The sequence below is a fragment of the Eublepharis macularius genome, chromosome 9 (genome assembly GCF_028583425.1).
Source record: "Eublepharis macularius isolate TG4126 chromosome 9, MPM_Emac_v1.0, whole genome shotgun sequence".
Classification (NCBI taxonomy): domain Eukaryota; kingdom Metazoa; phylum Chordata; class Lepidosauria; order Squamata; family Eublepharidae; genus Eublepharis; species Eublepharis macularius.
The window spans coordinates 44,231,376-44,250,862 of record NC_072798.1 but is presented as its reverse complement, the minus strand read 5'-3'; the positions used below and the strand labels follow the sequence as shown (position 1 = coordinate 44,250,862).

The window sequence follows — 19,487 nt, the reverse complement described above, 5'->3', positions numbered from 1 at the left end:
TGTTGGCATTTTGAGAGAGAGACAGAGAGAGTGCATTGGAGCTTCAATTTTCTTTGTGTATGGTGGGATAGGGATCTACCTCTTCAAGTTCCAGGGCTGCTGCCAGGCTCTGGGCCAAGCTATTATTTATTACTGTTACCTTTCCTGCTGCCTGCTCAGGTAAGGTTTCTGGGAGTAGTGCAGTAGGGATCTACCCCTTCAGGTTCCAGGGCTGCTGCTAGGCTCTGGGGCCAAGCTATTATTTATTATTGGTCCATTTCCTGCTGCCTGCTCAGGTAGGGTTTCTGGGAGTGGTGTGGTAGCGATCTTGATAGCTGGAGGAGAATCTGCTGGCCCCCACAAACAATGAACAAGTTTGTGATCAGGTCATGTTAGTCAATGTTCATTGCTCGTTGTTCGTGGATGGCAATGAACAACAAACACCATGTTCGGGTTTTTTTTTTCTGTTCGTGCCCATGTCTAATTATAACACAAGTATATTATTAAGGTAAGTACAAATGAAATATAGTTATCGCATTTTAAACTTGTTGGAAATGCCTAAGTGATCCCTTTGTATAAAATTAACAGATAACTTTAGCTTGCATATAAATAAACTACAAGCTGCGTTCCACTTGCTCAGTGGGGCTTTCCCGCTCCCATCCATCCCGTCACAGCCACCTAAATCTCAAAAAATCATTCAAGGAACTAGAGTGGTGTATGAAAACAAACAGGTGGCTGCTGCAAGGCGTATCAGCTAAAATCAGAGATCCTCCTCCCATCTTGTATGGAATTGCTTTCTGTATATGCTTTTTGGATTTATCCTTCTTTATTTGATAAAAACTGTTTTATGAATACTTTATAACATCAATAACAGCATAATCATAAACTCCTGAACTAAGTCTGCTGATCTCAATAGTACATATATCAAATAATATGCTTAAGATTTCATTTTAAGTTCCTTCTTTATTACTGCATTCCCCCACCCCACCCCACACCAATGAAAAACTTACTCCCAAAAATTTAATCTTCCTCCATGGTAGGAATCATTTAGAATAGGATTGATACCACCTTGAACCACCACTGCACGTATAATCACAGCTGAAAACCCAGCTATCATGATTCCAACTTGGAAAACATCAGTCCAGACTACTGCCTTTAGACCGCCCTGTGTAGGGAAGAAAAGCAGATGCAAGCCCAGACCATTACTTGATGAAAAAATGTTTAAAGAGAAGAAAAGGCACAGAAAAGATATGCTCTATATTTAATGCTCTTCACAGCTTTAAAAGTGCAGTGCGTTTCCTCATTCAAGTCATTCCTGTTTCTACAATGTGTTTCTATACAAACACAAGGAGAGTAAATAATGTTTTGCTATAGGAGTAACAGTAGTAGTCATATATTGTTTAAAATAAGTTAACAGTTTTACAGAGAAATGGAGAAGAGAATTTTATATAGCTTTGGGAAGAATGTAGGAGGAAATAGTTTATTAAACCTTGAGTTTAATATCTTTGTAAATGTAATAATAAAAGGTTAACAGAAAACTAGCAGCTTTTAAATGAACAGCAGACTTACTAGTGTGCAGTAGAAAGTACAGACTATTCCTGTTGCAATCACAGCACCCCACAAGTGAAACCCTGTTACTAGAAGAGAAAATATAAAGGGGAGGAATATTATTTAAAAGGAAAGTACATTTACATTAGCATAATGGTATATTTATACATAATTGTTTGAACAACTGAAATAATCCAAGGAGATAATTGTAATTGGGCTATTAGCAGTTTCTTCTGTAGAGACTGGTTAGAATAATACCCAGAGAATACAACAGGATCTATCAAGAATTATTAGATACAGAACCTGAAATCAATGGTGTAACTCTACTAAGGATAGCCCTGTGAAATTGTAAAATGATCCTCATTTTTGGTTTGCATGATGCAGCCTTACTCTGGAGTGAGGGAAGGAAAAACTTGTGCCTTAACTGTAACATTACTGTCCTGAAGAATTCTATTTAAGAATCCTTAGTATAAGTGTTAGCAGAAGCTGAAGTCCGCTTGATACAGACACCATAAAACTGGGAGTGTGTTTTGGCAAGAGTGATTGGGGAGTAGGTTAAACTGCCTTTTGAGCCCAATCATTTTAGGAGAAGATGGTTAATTTCTGCCCAGTTTCTAAAGGGGTTTGGCTCTGAGGGGGATCCCAGGTCTGTTGTGAACGGAAAACAGTTTTAAACTAACTCCAGGAAACCTGAGCTATCATAGGAAATTCTGTGAAGAAACATTCTTGCTGTAACTGAAGTATTAAATAAAACACCTCTCACTGCTAAGAACCAACAATATAAGTAATTAAGCCTCAAAGAAACTATTTTGCCTGATACTCAAAGTGTATTCTGTACTACCAACAAAATTTTACCTCAGCTCTTTCATTCCCTGACTGCACTTATTCAGTCCCAATGCCATTTCCCACAAAAAGGAAAAGGGCTCCTGCTTCTCCCCGTCAAGTTATTAGTCTGGGCTTAAAAGCCAAAATTATATCTAACTGTGAGAGTGGGACAAACAAACTTTCAAACCACACAGATTAACATGCTATTTGGGGCTGCTCAGCCAAAGCAGGCAAACTGAAAATCTGCCTCTCAGTGGGGAGTGAAGGGCGGGGGGGGGTCCATCATAGCATCAAAGAACTGCCTTGCATGTTCTTCTAAAAGCAGAGAGCAGTGGTACACTACACACATATCCATACCAACGTTCTGTGAGGTAAAGGCCATGGCTGAAACCATCTAGATGGCAATAAGCAAGGACTACTGTGAAGAAGGCAGCTGGTGCACCAGATGAGAGGCAACTCATCCATTGGCCATCCGCGGTTTTTATTTTTTATGTAAAATATATGTGTTGTGGATTTTATATTTAAAATCCATGTAAGTTTTTCATACCACACTACTATTGTGAATATTTATTAGTTGTTGTAGCAATGTTACAGTCAGAAAAGCATGGAATCAAAACACTCTTCAAGACAGTATATTGCAACAGATAAAACTCATTTTTATTGAAACTGATTCACATTCATTTGTATTTTTGAAGAATCAGAAGAAAAACAGAAACCTAATCTAAATCACACCATTCCTTACTAGAAGCGGCCAGCTAATCTGGCTGCATGTAAGTGGGAATATGGCCGTGCCTCTTGGCGCACTTGCACAAGAGAGCCCTGAAGAAAGCCACTTCCTTCTTGCAAGAACAGCAGGGAGAAAGAACAAAAAGCACAAAAACAGAAGGAATCAGACAGAATATTCTAGCTCAGATGAGGAGCTACAAATACAGTCTACTTTTAATGTAAAGGGACAAATAGCTCCCTCCAATGTCCAGGCATGCTGAATCACTTCTGTTCCAACAAGTACTTGGTCTATACAGCTTCAAATATTTACAAAGGTATATTCCAGAATTTGAAACTGAATGCAGAATGCAGCCACAAGTCAGTTCTTAAAACTCTCATAATTGCTTAATGAATTATAAAATGTCGACTGAGAAAAATCAGTTTCTGCTTAAAGCATAGCTCAGAATGCATGATATGGTAAATTATGTATTTAAAAAATATTCTGGTATGTTACTACACATTTTTCTTACCTTGATTTAATGCTAAGGCTGGAGCATAAATGACAATTCCAGTATATAGTATCTGGGAAGGAGAAAACACAGATGCAGCATATGAAAATCATCCTGCTGAAACCTGGTATAAGAGCATTATCAAGGTTCAAGGGTTCCCCCCCTACACTTGCCATTTAGTTTGGAATTGTCATGATTCATTGACTCAGTTTTAAGGGAAAATCCAGACAGTGGTGTATCTGGAATTAAAAAGTTTTCTTTGTTGTTTTCCCATCTTTTCCAGATCTGATTAGTAGTGATTTTTTAACATAAAGCACAATTATAGGGCTAGGCTATCCACGGTGGACCATCAAAATGCTAGTGAGATTTCTCAGGACTATAGTCCCTTGACATTTTTTTAAATTTGCTTCCCCAACTTAGTTACTTCTGTTCCTTTGCTGAACATAACACAAGAACATAAGAGCCCTGCTGGATCAGACCAGTGATCCATCTAGCCCAGCATCCTGTCTCTCACACACTGGCCAACCAGTTACTCTGGCAGATCACCAACTGGGCACAGGGTTCGAGGCCTTCCCCAATGTTACCTTCAGGCATAGGTCTTCAGAGGTTTGCTGTAACTAAATGTGGAATTGCCCTTTAGTCACCATGACTAGAGGCTGCTGATATACCTATCCTCCATGCAGGGCCGGTGCCAGGGTTTCTGGCACCTGAGGCGAGATACCTACTTGCACCCCTTGCCCTGTGCATTCCAGCCCTGCACAATGACATCACTTGTGACATCATCACGCAGGAGCGTCCCCCTCACCTGAGGTGGGCGGCAGCGGTGAAGGGGCAGGGAGGCAGCCCACTTCCCTACTCGCTGCCATGCCGACTGGGTGGCCGGCTTGCCGGGAGCTGAGTCGAGGCAGGCGGCAGTGGCGAAGGGGTGGAGAGGCGAGCAGGGATGTGGCCCACTTCTGGGTCAGGGGGGTTGTAGGGGGCTGGCACAGCACCTCCTTCTGAGTACAGTGCTTGAGGCGGCTGCCAGCACCACCTCCATGGACGCGCCGGGCCTGCCTCCATGATCTGTCCAGTTCGCTTTCAAAGCTGTCTGTGCCTGTGGCTATCACTACATCATTTGGCAGCAAATTCCACATTTTAAACTCATCATCATCATCATCATAAACAATAGCACAGTCTACACACAAATATGAAATCTATATTGAGACAGAAAAATTTATAGCATTATTAGACTGTAATTTAAATAATACATTAAGATCAATAAAAGATTTTGAACATCTGCCTTGTTATTGGCCAAGAGAGAGTGCAGAATCCAGACACTCTGAAGCACATTAAAAGTCTGAATATGTATATATAGCAGAAACTTACCCATGAGGATGTATTGTTATGGTAAATATAACACTATAGTGTGGAACTCCAGTTTCAATACCACTGCCAGCTGATTTTAACCCTTTAGTGGTGCATAACAGCCTTTGTGTAGATACAGTGCAATCCTATGCAGAGTTACTCCTGTCTAAGCCCATTTACTTCAGTGGGCTTAGACTGGAATAACTCTGCATAGGATTATACTGATAGTCCCCCTAATCGATGGATAAATGCAAGATATGGAATATTGTTTCTACACCATGGTAAAAATTATCAAAATTCCACACAGGTTATTTGCCCCAAGTTCAATGCTTTGGAGAAGAGGGTTTTTCCCCTGCTTCCCTATAGCATCATGGTACATTCATGCACCTCCAGGGTTTTCTGCAATCTTTCTCAAATCTGCTTTGCTACAAAGTTTTTGGGAAAGATCACAGTAAAGCCTTGATGGCTACTGTGTGAGTGGGTAAATTTCGATTTTCTCACCCTCATTTTGCCCAACCCTGTCTCCCCAAAAAGAAAAATCAACAATTGTGAAAGCTTACTAAGATGTCTAAGTTAATACCAGTTAACCTTCAATAAAACATTTACTTCAAAAATGTGTCCATTTTGTGGGTACAAGTCATATGTCCAAAATACACATTTGTGAAAATACACTTTAAGTCAGCCTCCAAATCAGTATGCAACTCACTTAGAATTAATCCCTCTGTTACAATAAAAAGTTAGTGCTTAACATACAATAGATACATTTCATAAATACAATTCATAAATATATCAATAAATAATTCAATATTGCAGTAGTCCATTCACTGTTACAGTCCCAAGATCCAGAACAGCATGCTAGGAAATATACGTATTTAGAGAATCCATATTTCCCTCAAAATCTTCAGCAGATCATATCAAAGTCCAGTTTCAGGTCCAATGGCTACACAGCAGCCATTTCCACCTCCACCACTAGCTTTTTATTATTGTTTTAATTGGCACAAGAATACTGATGTATTAATACACCATTGTAACAATAGGTGTAGTGGGTTCTCTGAATTCCCAGCTTTCTCTCTAGGCCCTTTTCATGTGAAAATAAGTCTTCTTCCTTAGATCTCTGCAATGAAAGGGTTAGAGACTTACTTTTCTAAAAATGAAAACTGAGAATTCAGATAACATGCTACACTTGTTGTTTCAGTGATATATCAATATATATCATTTTTAAAACATTGTAAATGCCCTGGTTGCCCAGGGGTGGGCATTTCTGGGAGACTGGGGCATGGAAAGTACAGGGAAACCTCCATGTGTAAGCCCAGCTACTGCTACGCATTATCTACAACTGCACCAGTAACAGGGAAACCACAAAATTCCATCCTTATGTGGAAGACATCACAGACATGAAATATTGTTCAAGCACATTAAAACTGAGCCACCTCTTCACTGACAGGTAATATATATTAGCTTAGATTCCCATGGCACTTCCAAGATTACACAGTGTAGTATCGTGGTTAGAATGTAAGACTAGGACTGTAGGAGAATAAAATGGAGAATGGGGGAAGTGGAATGGGGGAAGTGGAATGCTTTCTCTGTGTTCATTTTAAAAAGTAGATGCTCCAGTATCAGTTTTCCTTGTAGTGTAAGATTCCTACAGTACTATTTTAGGACAGGTAGGAAGGACAGCCAAAATGCTGAGCAGCCTGACATTATGGGCTGATTTTCATCCTTGTTGTCTCCATTACTTTCCACCAACAAAATGGAAGAAATAGCAGCTGTGGTTATCATAAGGGAGAAGCTATTTTTGAATTTTGGAATATATTCTCCCTCCTGCAAAAAGAAAAAAGCACAACGCAAAAAATTGTAAAGCCCCTCAGTATTAAGAACCTGGAATGTGGCTGCACATTTCCACAACTCCCTCCAAAACCTCCAGGTATAGCCCATTCTTGGTCGTACTAATCCGTCATCTATCCTGTTATAAATGCAGGGCTTTTTTCTGGGAAAAGAGATGGTGGAACTCATTGGGTTGCCCTTGACGAAAATGGTCACATGGCTGGTGGCCCCGCCCCCTGATCTCCAGACAGAGGGGAGTTTAGATTGCCCTCCGCGCTGCTCCAGCGGCACAGAGGGCAATCTCAACTCCCCTCTGTTTGGAGATCAGGGGGCGGGTCCACCAGCCATGTGACCATTTTCAAGAGGTTCCGGAACTCCATTCCCCCACGTTCCAGCTGAAAAAAAGCCCTGGATAAATGTCTCTGCTCAGATAGACCCCTTTATTCTTTTTTCCCTTCTTATTTTTATCCCTCTTCTGTTCAGTAGAGTGGAGAATTGGAATCCACCAGTATCAGAGCTTGGAGATCCCCCTTCTTCCCAGAATGTATGCCTGTTTCTTCCATTCAGGCAAACAGAGAAGCAAAAGGCATTATGGAGAGAGAGAAAATGTTTCTCTGTTCACCCTCCTCTACATGCAGACAGCTTCACAGAACACTCAAGACTTTTCCCCCTCAGATTGCTACAGTCCTGTGAACACTACAACACTGGGTCAATCAATGTGAATTGTGATTTAATTAACTTGGACTTAATCATGAATTGCACTAGTCTTCAATGCTGTATTATGGGAGAAGCTAAATCTTGTTATGCAATTTCACAAATATATTTGATTCAGTTCTGAGCATCTTTGCTGAAAAAAAAGCTTTGTATCACACACAAACACACACACATAAGCCTCGCTCTCTCCTGATGTTTTAAATAACAAGTTTTGGTCTAGGTCAACACCATTAAATGTTAAGATGAACAGAACTAACACTCATTACTGCTGTTAAATACAACAATTATTTTTCAATTAAAGTATCTCTTATCTGTTAGTAATATATTAAATAAAGCAATGAAGGTTGTAATCTAGATCTGATAGAATTCAAGACTATAACCCTGAGAATGCTTTCCTGAGAGTAGGTGCCACTGAATGGGAATTACTTCCAAGTAGATCTGCTTAGAATTGCTCCTCTGGACACTTAAAATTTTGCTGTTTGTGAAGAACACACTCCAGAGAGTCAGACCTATCCTCCCCCTTTGGACAACCCAAATAATATAAAGCTCTGCTGCCTCTGCCAGTATAAAAATTTTCTAAATAAATTTAAATGTATTGAACAGAGCCTGTGTTACATTTGACAAAGCTAGTAACATCCTACAAACATTCATTTAATAATGTTAGCCTTAGTGTTTCCCACTATATCAGCAGGTGCTGGGTTTCAGTCTCTGCTCTGCAACCTGTCCCAAACTACTGTTGCATGTCCTTCACATTCCTTCAAAAGTTGCATACTGTTAGTGCCCAGCATGGCCTTTGTCCAGTGTATGATGGAGGGCAAGTTCTGCTAATCCAACAATATCTCAGGAACATTTCTTCATCTCTGTCTGTCATATGCCTCACACAGTGTTGATGACTGCATGTGCCAGTAGAAGTACAGGAAGAAACACTAGGTAGGACAGAAGAGGAAGAACATAGAATCCAACATGATAGATCTTTACTGAACAAAATGTTCTAGACTACATTCAATAGGAATGTAAATTGTGGCACATGTGCTATGTGCCAAAAGTACTTTTTTTGTCAATTTTACATTATTTGAGAAGAGTTCATTGCTTTGCATTTGGATTAAAATCAGGGTTTATATGGAAGAGATGAAATAGCAGATCTGCCCTTCTATTCCACTTTTCTGTAGAGAGGTGGTATGTGTGTGTGCATGTGTAGCCCTGTTCACATGTTACAGTGAATGCACGTACATCCTTCATGTAGCTGCATACTAGAGGTGGGCATGAACCGAAGTATGAACCGAAGTTCGTCATGAACGGGGCTGGTTTGTGGTTCGCAAACCGGCAGTTTGTGGGAGCTCATTTCTCATGAGCCGTGACGTATTTACTAATAATAATAATAACATTCGATTTACATACCTCCCTTCAGGACAACTTAACACCCACTCAGAGTGGTTTACAAAGTATGTTATTATTGTCCCTACGAGAAAACACCCTGGGAGGTTTGTGGGGCTGAGAGAGCTCCTAGAAGCTCCTAGAAGCTGTGATTGACCCAAGGTCATCCAGCTGACTTCTAGTGAAGGAATGAGGAATCAAACTCGGTTCTCCAGATTAGAGTCCCATGCTCTTAACCACTACACCAAACTGGCTCTTTAGCCTGGTTTGTTTGGTTCGTATTTCTGTTCATCACTGCAGACAGCCTGGCACCGATCAATCAGTTTCCTAGGCAACAGGGGAGGAATGGGCTCTCTGCAGACCTGCTGACCCAGAAGTGATGTTTTCACAAACCGAATGAACTGGTTCATGAACCAGGGCTTGTTCATGAAACATGACAAACCACGAACCGCATGGTTCGGAATTTTCCCGATTCATGCCCCTCTCTACTACATACGTTTGTTTGTAAGAAAGAACAAATGTGTTCACTTTACAAGTGAAACTGGGGACCAGTACCTGGATAAATATAAGGTTTCAATAACATGTTCAGCTGTACATGCAATGTAACATGAGAATTACTCAACACACATATAAAGCAAAATCAAATGTATGCTGTACATTGTACACGTGTTCACTGTAACTTGTGAACAGGGCTTGTATGTGTGGTGAGATTGTTACCATATTAGTCCCCATGTCAAGTCTGTCATATGAAGGGTGTCTCTTTACAAATGAAAAATCTCAAAGAACAAGTACTTTGATACATTGGACCTTGAAGCCTATGTCTACACAGTTCCTACTTTGGTACTATAGCAGTGCATTCCTAAACAGAGTTACATAGGACTGAGCTTAGGCTGCAGTAACTTGGTTTAGGATTGCACTGTCAATCTCCAGATGAGGGAATGACAGGAGAATGACAGATACTTAGTCAGAAAAGTAATTTTACTGCCCTAACAAGACACAGACTAGAAAATGGGAAATCAGTATGAAAAGGCAAAAGAGCAATTATATCATGGAAAACAAAAATTCAGTCACTTTGCACAAACCTACCATGTAGCTGTGTGGCTTTAAACTGAATACCTAATTGGGTTACTTTTAATCCAAATTATGTTTCTCCCCCTTGGCTAGTCCATCAAAAACCAAGCCAGAGAGAGGAGGTTTTTGAAATAAAATAATGTGAGTGAGGATGCTAATGGAAAAGCCAACTGTTAGTGCAGTGGATCAGAGAGAGAGACAGATAGATAAAGACAGAGACTTAGGAAGCCAGAAAGGATAGGAAGGCGGAGAGTGAAATCCAAGAAAGGAAGCAGAAAAACATATTACACATGCCCTGATAAGAAGGGTTCAGTGTTTTCATGTCAATGATGCTGGAAGATGGTTCTGGAGCAAAACCAGCTACAAAGGATGTAGGGCCCAAGAATCCATTGCCATTCAAGCAGTGATCTCAGGGCAGTTTATCCCATTTTATTGTCAACAATATTCTGAGAACTTCACAGCTGAGGATATGTCAGTCTATCTATTAAACTGTGCTGACTTTTATGACTTTTAAGCTTTCATAATGTTACTGACTCTTCCAGGGTTCTAAGGAAACACTTTGAGGGTGTATGCTAAGAAGTAGCATTACATCCGTTTGTGGTCATATGTACCCATCTCAGTGGAACTGCTCTTCTGTCAAGGTAAAAACTGTAGATGGTCTCTTGAATAGTTGCATTTTAGTAGCATGGGTGTTTCTATATTTTTCTTGTTTTTAATCTAGTATCTCTCACAGATAGTTCAACATCTGAACTATTTCCTCCATAATAGTTAGATTTTTCAAACTAGCGCAAGAGAGACCCAAGTTCAAATCTGTATTCTGCCATAAGGTTTACTCATCCCAGTCACACTCTCTCAGTATAATATACCTCCTAGGAGTGTTGTGAGGATAAAATGATAAAATGAGGAGGACAGAACTATGTACATGGCCCTGAACCCCTTGAAGGAAGGTCAGGAGGATTTCAATGTGTTAGATTTACAGTGAATTTCTAAGCAGTTACTCCAGCCTAAGCCCATTGACTTCAATGTTAGAGAGCAATCCTAAACCAGTCTAGTCAGAATCCTACTCAGGTTCATTCAGTGGGGATTACTCCCAGGAAAGTATTCTTACAATTGTGCTAAAAGACATGGACAAAAGGTTAATTGGGCTGAGTTAGTGATGGCTGACAATCATACAGTCTTATGAAGGACAATGTGCATTTCTCAGATGAGAACTAGTAATTTCTCACTACAGCGTGTTTGGTTGAATGTCTCTTATATGAACATGACAAACCCTTCAGTGATTCCAGTGAGGCTACGAGGATTACTCCATATGATCCTACCCAATTCTTAGGCATTATAAAGAACTTACTGAATCGTGTTCATGATTTGCGTGGTTTACTCAGAAGCACGTCATACTTCTAGGCAGTTCTTATGGGGAAGTGTAAACAGGATTGCAGCCTTAATTACAAACTTTTATTTATACTAGATTAAATGAATGTTTTATTTATAGTAGTTGTACCATAAAGTTTAGAAAACTCAGCTATTCAGGAATGCACACATCAATGTTCTTACCGTCAGAATGATGAAGAACATTGTTCCACATAGACGCAGATATTTATTAAATCGAAGTTCTAAGTACTGCAAGAAAAAAAATCTACATTAAAATGTTATGTAATCTCATTCAAAAAAACGTTCAGGTATTTTCTGCTGAAGAAGTTTATATTAATCTGGAAGAGGAAAGAATTACTTTTCCATTTACTTCTCTGATGCTCTTAACTCCTGATATTCATTTATTTTCCTTGCCACTCTAACTGTATATTCCTTAAATGTGTATTCTATATTTTTGCTTAATAAGCAATATATATGAAGTAAAGAATATTTATATTCCTTATCGAGAAGGCATAGATAGTCATATAAACCAAAGAGTGCAAGTAGAAATGTATGCTAAATTGCTTAAAGTAATAGTAGTAGTTAGTAATAATAACAATAATAACAATAACAACAACAGCAACAAACAACATTCAATTTATATACCGCCCTTCAGGATGCCTTAACACCCACTTAGAGCAGTTTACAAAGTATGTCATTATTATCCCCACAACAAAACACCCTGTGAGGTGGGTGGGGCTGAGAGAGCTGGAAGCTGTGACTGACCCAAGGTCACCCAGCTGGCTTCAAGTGGAGGAGTGGGGAATCAAACCCGGTTCTCTAGATTAGAGTCCTGTGCTCTTAACCACTACATCAAACTGGCGAAATGCATATATTTATATCATTTTAATTTTGATTGTAACAAAACAGCAAGATTTATATCTGTTCTAACATAATCCAAAAACTGTAAAATCTTTGGCATCAGCCAATATATGCACAAATGTACACATACACTTGCAGATAAGGATGAAGTTGATTCCCAATCCCAATTCCTAGTTGCATTTCCTAGTTCCTTATTCTCCAATCTAACCACAAATACTAATGATGATGAAACAGTTCTGCACCACAAAATAAGCTTCAGACCACCCCAAATTATGTGCCCCAGGCTCTGGAAACTGTACAGTACAAACTGCCATACAAGAGATACTCAGTCCAAAGACTAGATTTTGTGTAATGCACTCCTGGGGCTGCATTGCTAAGAACTGAAGAACAGGTAATTGATGGCTGCTGCATGCCAAAATCAGGCTTGGTCCACCAAAGACCATGCATCCCAGGAATCAGAGGGTGGTAAACCGTAAGTCAAATACAGTGCCCTGTTACCTTATTTGGGACTTGCTGTATTTAGCAATGAAAACCTATGGGACTACTGGAAGATGCCCCTCTTTAAAGCATGTTAAAAAACACAAGGCTTTGATAATTTTCTGTGGTAGCTAGGATGGCACTGTGTCCTGATTCTAAGGATGTTTGATTTGGAGTGGTCCAAATCTTATCTTGGGATGCCCAACCCTCCAGTTTCCTATTCTTCAGTTCTTAGCAATGCAGTCCTGTGAGATTACAGGGGTACCCTGCTTTGGAGCCTTGGTATAACAAACTAGGTTCTGGAACTGGATATATGGAAAGCTGCAGGGCTCTTTCTCCACATTCCACAAGTGCATGGCTTTTGGGTGTCCAGCTTAATTTTGAGGTGCAGCACCCTTCATTTCCCTATTCTGTACTAGCTGATGGGATTTATGGGTACACCCCACTTTGGAGAATGTTGCACTAAAACCAGGCTTTGGACCAGGCACTGCTCTGTGGAAGGTTATGGGGAACTGTCCTCTGATTTCAGAAATTTATCATTTTTGGTGCTGCAAACTTATTTGAGGGATGCAACACACTCCAGTTCCTACTGAATTAAGGGCACTCCACTTTGGAGCACTTTCCGCGAAGTCCAGTCTTTGGCCCACGGACACCTGTATGGTGACTTGCAGGATTTAGTCTCCATAGTCTGACATTGCATGATTTGGGGTAGTCATCCAAAGCTTGTATGGGGCTGCAGAATTGTTTAGTTATCATAACAAGGAACTAGAAACAGCAAACAGACAACTTCATCCTCACAGCTGGCAGCCTATTTCATAAATAGCCTAAGGCAAAACTTTGGTTTTCAACTAGCATGTCACTATTGAAATGCAAGGGTCTGGCAAATGGATCCCAAAATATTCGTTTCATAATCCCATTGTCTTTTGTTGCACTGACTTCTCAGGCAGAATCTTAAAGCTAAAGTGCTCCCCTTTTGCGAGGAGGAAAGGCAAAAGCAACTCAGCAAGTTACTGGAAACTGCATCCCTCCCAATGCCTTAAACATCTGCACATGCGCGAAAGGGAAGTCAGGCAGGGCGCGGAACCCGAGGCCAGGGCTCGGCAGGAGCGGTCAGCCGAGAAGGGCTCTTTGGGGCGCCCCCCCCCTACCTCGTAGGTGCTGGTGATGCCCAGGCGGTAGAAGACCGGCAGGAAGATCTCGGCGCTGATGACCACCACCAGCGCGTAGGTGATGGCGAAGACACTGAACCTGGCCCCGTAGCGGTAGACCTCGGATGGCGTGCCCAGCACCGTCACCGCAGACATGAAGCTGGCCGTCAGGGAGAGCGCCACCGGCACGGCGTTCATGCTGCGCCCTCCCATCAAAAACTCCTTGGAAGTCTTCTGGCCGCCGCCCGCGAAGGCGTAATAAATGCCGATGACCGCGGAAATCACCAGCATGGCCACGAAGACCACGTAGTCCCAGGTGCCGAAGCCCCCGACGGCTCTGCAGGCGCCGTTCATGGCTCCGCTCGCCGGTGGCTGCGCTCGATGAGGGGGCTTATCTGGGGCGCAGGTCGCCTCGCTCAGCCCCGCGCCTCCAGCCTCTGTAGGGCGTCCGGCTCGGGCTTTCTTCCGCTGCGCTCCGCTCACGCCGGGCGCGCTCTCCCTACTCTTGCGCTTCTTTTCCCGACGGCGCTCGGAGCTGTCTGTCCACCCAGTTCGCTCGCCTGCTTCTCTCGCTCCTGACCTGGCGCGCTTTGGGGGCGCCCCGCCACTCGCCTGTCCCTTTCTCTGCTGCCGTTGGTTCCCCTTCAGCCCGGCGCCTCTGCCCTCTTCTTCACACCCCGGCGCTTCCTTCGCCTTCGCTTGCGCCTGGGAGGCCGCCTCTCTCACTCTTCCCCCGCCTCTGGCTCTGGCTCCTCTGGGGCGCCGCTGTTCGTCTTCCCTCAGGGCGCTCTCGTCCCACAGTGCCGGTGGAGGAGCGCTGTCCCGGGCTGTCTCTTGCCCGCCTTCGCAGCGCGCTGCCGGTTGCGGGTCAGCAGCTCAGCAGAAGGGACAGCTCCTTTCGCCTTCAGTTTTGAGGCTGGTTCCTGCCTAGTCCCGGTTTCAGCACCACCAGCAGACAGGGGAGGCGGAGGGAGGGGCCGTGAAACTGACCCGCTTTGGCCGCGGAGGAGGGAAGCTGCGGGCGATAGAAGCCACCCGAGTCTCGGCCGCCTCCCGAGGCTGTGTCATCAATTAGACGACGCCGGAGTAAGAGGGCCTGAGAATGCCGCGCGGGGAGAGATACAGGTTCACACAAGGAAACGATTTCCCTCTTGGGAAGCTCCTTCCCTGACTCACTGCCCCTCGCAGCGCCCTGCCAGTCGAGCTCTTAGCAGTCCTCGGAGCTGGGAAGTGACTCTTTGTGGGAAAGGGACAACTTACTGTGCATGTGTGTTTGCGTATTACCTTCCTTCAGCCTTTTGCCATCTCCAGTTGTTAAAAGGCATACCCCCGAACTGGGGAGGGCGATATGACTATCTGTAAAATTTCCCCAGCAGGGTTATAAGCAGCGTGGAGATGGCAATTTTCAGTACAGGAAACAGCGTGGCCCCTTTCCTCCCATACTGGTTTTCTTGTTAAATCACAGTGCCTTGCCATCACATTCTGTTTTTTTTAAAAAGGAAAATAATTATGGAGCAACGTGTAATGCTCTAAAACTGGCCTGTTTCAGGGACACATTAGTCCTGCTCAAGCGTGAATTCATGTGCATCCTGCAATACAGGTTCATACATGTGTTTGTATGAAAGAATGAAATTGGGGATCAGTACTTGGATAAATGTGGGATTCAAATAACACATTTAGGTGTACCTGTATTGAGCGTAACATGAGAATTACTCAATGCATAAAATCAAGTGTATAATGTAAATATATTGTACATTCTTTGTAACTTGTGAGTTGGGCTGAATGCGATCACCTGATAAGCTATGTTATCACCTGATATGCTTTCACCTGATATGCTTGTAATGGCGCTCAGTGATTCTATGAAAACACTTGTTTGGGAAGTATTGTGTGGGGCTACTTTTCAATTAAACGAGATCCTAAGCAAACTTATGTGGAAGCAAATCTCATTTAAATCATAAAAACTTACAAGTAAATTTGTTTAAGGTCAAGATGCCAGTGAGTTAGAAGCTGAACCAAACTTTTCATTGGTTAAATGTGAGAAATCACTTCCTGGGAACACTCATTTCCCTTTTTTGCTTTCACATGAAAAAGGTGTCTTTCCAAATTGCAGAGAGTATTACACATTTAGGAGAGAGCCATTTTATAGGTGTGAATGAATCAGAGCATATTGAGCAAGTACACCCACTATTGTAGCTAATAGAAAAATAGTGTCACCGCCTCCCTTTGTCATAGGGTATTTCTTGTTTTCTCACATTGGTTGGTGTATGAAACAACTTTGCTTCCCCTTGTCCTTATCAAGAACACTAATTTCTTTAGACACTAAACATTCAATTAGCGATGCCACTAGCATAACATTCAAAAGATTAATGATAACTCACTCTGCTACATAATAGTCGTTCCTACTTTAGAGTTCCTCTGTCAGCACTGAGGATCCAGCTGCAATGGTTTTCTATCTAGACTTTCCAGAAAATACCCCTATGCCTTATGGGTAAAGGAAGGTGGGCATCTCTGAATGGGTGAGAGAAAGGAGATTCCTGTGATCACAGGGCCATCTTTGACTTTTCCACTTTCCCCCATCCAATTGGGTTGAAATACCTAGAGAATGAATCCATAGGAGAAAAATTCCTGCTTTATAGGTAGAATAGGCAAATAAAAGTGTTTCACAACGCCACCCAAGAAAATAGGTAAAATGTCAGAGAAAACCCAAATATATAAGTAATAAATACCACTGGGAAAGTACTATATCTAGCAGGCATGAGATCCAATTGGGGCATCATCTGAACCTTCTAAATGCTCTATGATATTGATGTGAGAGTTTTCCTCCTTAGTGGTTTGAGTGTCAGACTAGGATCTGGGAGACCAAGGTTTGAATCTCCAATCTGCCACAGAAACTTGCTAGGTAACCTTGGGCCAGTCACATATACTCAGCTTAACCAACCTCATGAGGTCGTTGTGAGGATAAAATAGAACATGGGAGAATGTTGCAAGCCTCTTTGGTTCCCCATTAGGTAGAAAAGTGGGGTACAAATGAAGTAAAATAAAGTAATATGTAAAATTATGATCCAAGTCTCTAAAATAAAGAAGGTTAGTTTAATAGATTAGAAGGAGTTCACTAGGGCAAACACATCTTCCTTCCTTCCTCTTTAAAAACATAGTTTATACGGGGGTGTGGCGTCGCAGCGGAGAGGAATGGACGCATGTTGAGAACGCTCCGACACTCCCGATCCCAAAGCCTTGCCAATAAACACTACGAGGGGAAATAAATCAAAGAAAATAATGCTTACAAACCCCATCAAGAAAAAGAAAAACAACTTGAAAACGGTGAAAAACCTACAAGCATTTTTCGCGGCTTCGGGAGAGCCGACAGGGAAGGAACGCGGCAATACGGAGAAAAACAAAATGGCAGAACTCGTCGCAAAAGAAGGCGCGGTGGAGGTAGGCCTACCAGGAAACTATTTGGATCCCCAACTAACACAATTAAAGCAAGATATTATAGAGCAAATGGCCAAACTAATAAACCCAATCACAACACAACTCACAGACATAAAACGCGATTTACAATCGGTTAATCATAAAGCTGATAAAGCTATGGAAGTGAGTGTGAAGGCACAACAGGACATCAACGACATGCAAAAAACAATTACAGAACAACAGGACAGACTAATGAAACTCGAACTAAATGCCAGGCAAAATCAGATTAAAATAAGGGGGATAGATGAACTACTCACGTACAACACAGATCTCACAAGCTTCATTGCCAACTGGCTAGCTAAGCAATTAAAGCTTGAAGAAGGAGTCTATCCCTACATCACAAAAACTTACCGAGTGGGACCTTATCACCAAAATAAAAATAAAGATCGCCCGAGAGATATAATTATCGAGATACCAGATCAAAGGACAAGAAGGAAGATAATGGAAGAAGCCAGAGCAAGAGGATCGTTCAAATGCGTAGGCAAACTGATATATATTTTCGCTGATCTTCCAAAGGAAGTGCTTGCCAAAAGAAGAGAACTTAAACCAATTTCTGAGACTCTGCAAAGAGCGAATAGAAGATATAAATGGCTGGACCAATGCAAACTTATGGTCTTTCATCAAGGCAAAAAGTATATAGCAACGGATGTCGACACGGGACTAGAGCTACTGAACGCAGTCGGGCTTGAAACACCAATGGAGACGAACAAGCAAAACCAAAAAAGAAAATCTTCTGATCTACTATCTCCTCAGAAAGGGAGTAAGATCCCCATCAGAGACACTTAATTTTCCCTATCGTTGTTCCTCAACGAATAGGTAAAATGTTCATCAGTATGGTAGTTTGATAGAATATGAAGTAGTGTATTTGTAAATAGAGGTACAAACTCAGAGGTTTTTGGGGGGAGGGGGGCTCTCAACATAGCTAACACAGATTTATTTAGCTCTCATAAGTGGATGAGGAGGGAGGTTGATTTCCACAACCGGTGAGTGAAGTTAACTCATCAGTTTGAGAGAGCTAAACTTGAATAAATCTTAACGGGAAAACAGAATATTGGCTTTATAACCAACAAAGTGTTATTTTTAGTTCATTATAGTATAAAGGGGTTTTAGGGAGGGTGGGAGGGAGGAAAGGGGGTAAGGGGAGGGTGTGGGATTAGTTAATTAGCTGCATATATTAACTAGATTTATATAGTTAATAATCTCAACAATAAAAAAATAATAAAAAATAAATAAATAAATAAATAAATAAAATATTAATAAAAAAGAGAGAAAATAACAAAAAAAATAGTTTATTGCTACAGTTTACTGACATAGAAGGGGAGGGAGGGGTGTGAAGAAAAGGGAGGGGGTTTGGGGTGGCTATAGGGTGGTGGAGGGGAAAAGGACAAATATAAAGCAGGTTAAAGATTGCAACAACAATAGAAAACCAAGAGAAGGAAAGAAGATAGTAGTAGGAAAGGTTATAAAAGGAGGAAAGAATAATAGTAAAAGGTGTATATATAGAGAGGAATCGAACTAATACTAGGAGCTGGTGGGATAAATTTGGTTTAACTGGTTTGAACTCTAAAATCTGAAAGGTTCATGTTACAAAGATAAAGAAAAGAATTGAATTAATAATACTTATATATCAATTTGAAGGGTGTGGCCTAACTACAGCATCTTGAAACAGCATATTAGGAAAATATTGTGATACCAGTAACACCTTTTTAATAACTATACTACAATACTTTATGAAGAAACTACAAGTTGTGCTACGACATTAAAATTGATCGATCTTTTAAGACCAACTCAGTTAGCCTTTATACTGTCTAAAGAGAAAGAAAGAGAAGAGAGGGGGGGGGGAAGACCTAGATATTGTATTTGTCTTTTGTTTTTCTTGAAGTGGGCCAATCAAAAAAACTGGTATCATAGTGAACAATTGCATATAATTGAGAAAATTCAAATTACAGTGTAACTCAGATTATTAAAAATAAAATAAAATAAAATAAAATAAAATAAAATAAAATAAAATAAAATAAAATAAAATAAAATAAAATAAAGCCAAATTGGAAACCCCAGAGTGATATATCAATAATAATAATAAAATAAGAGTTAGTCACAAGTAATTATTACAACCTAAAACAGAAATGTGTTCTAAAATCAAAGTTTTAACTTTCAATGTCAGAGGTTTAGGAAACCCAATTAAAAGAAGGAGAGCGATCTCGAATTTAGCCCATACTAGAGCACAAATTATTTTTCTGCAGGAGACCCACTTGCGGTATAACAA

General features: G+C 41.2%; 1 protein-coding gene across 1 annotated transcript in view; it reads right to left on the bottom strand.

Annotated features, from left to right (window-relative positions):
* SLC5A8 (solute carrier family 5 member 8) overlaps positions 1-15,117 on the bottom strand; it is a 47,222-nt gene extending 32,105 nt beyond the window's left edge. Inside the window, exons 1-5 of the mRNA XM_054989019.1 lie at positions 13,751-15,117; positions 11,448-11,513; positions 3,588-3,639; positions 1,549-1,616; positions 990-1,144 (exon numbers count right to left, since the gene is read on the bottom strand). Coding sequence (XP_054844994.1) covers positions 990-1,144; positions 1,549-1,616; positions 3,588-3,639; positions 11,448-11,513; positions 13,751-14,104 — 695 coding nt within the window. The 5' untranslated portion in view covers positions 14,105-15,117. The remainder of the gene's footprint in view (positions 1-989; positions 1,145-1,548; positions 1,617-3,587; positions 3,640-11,447; positions 11,514-13,750) is intronic.
* Positions 15,118-19,487: the final 4,370 nt, after the last annotated feature.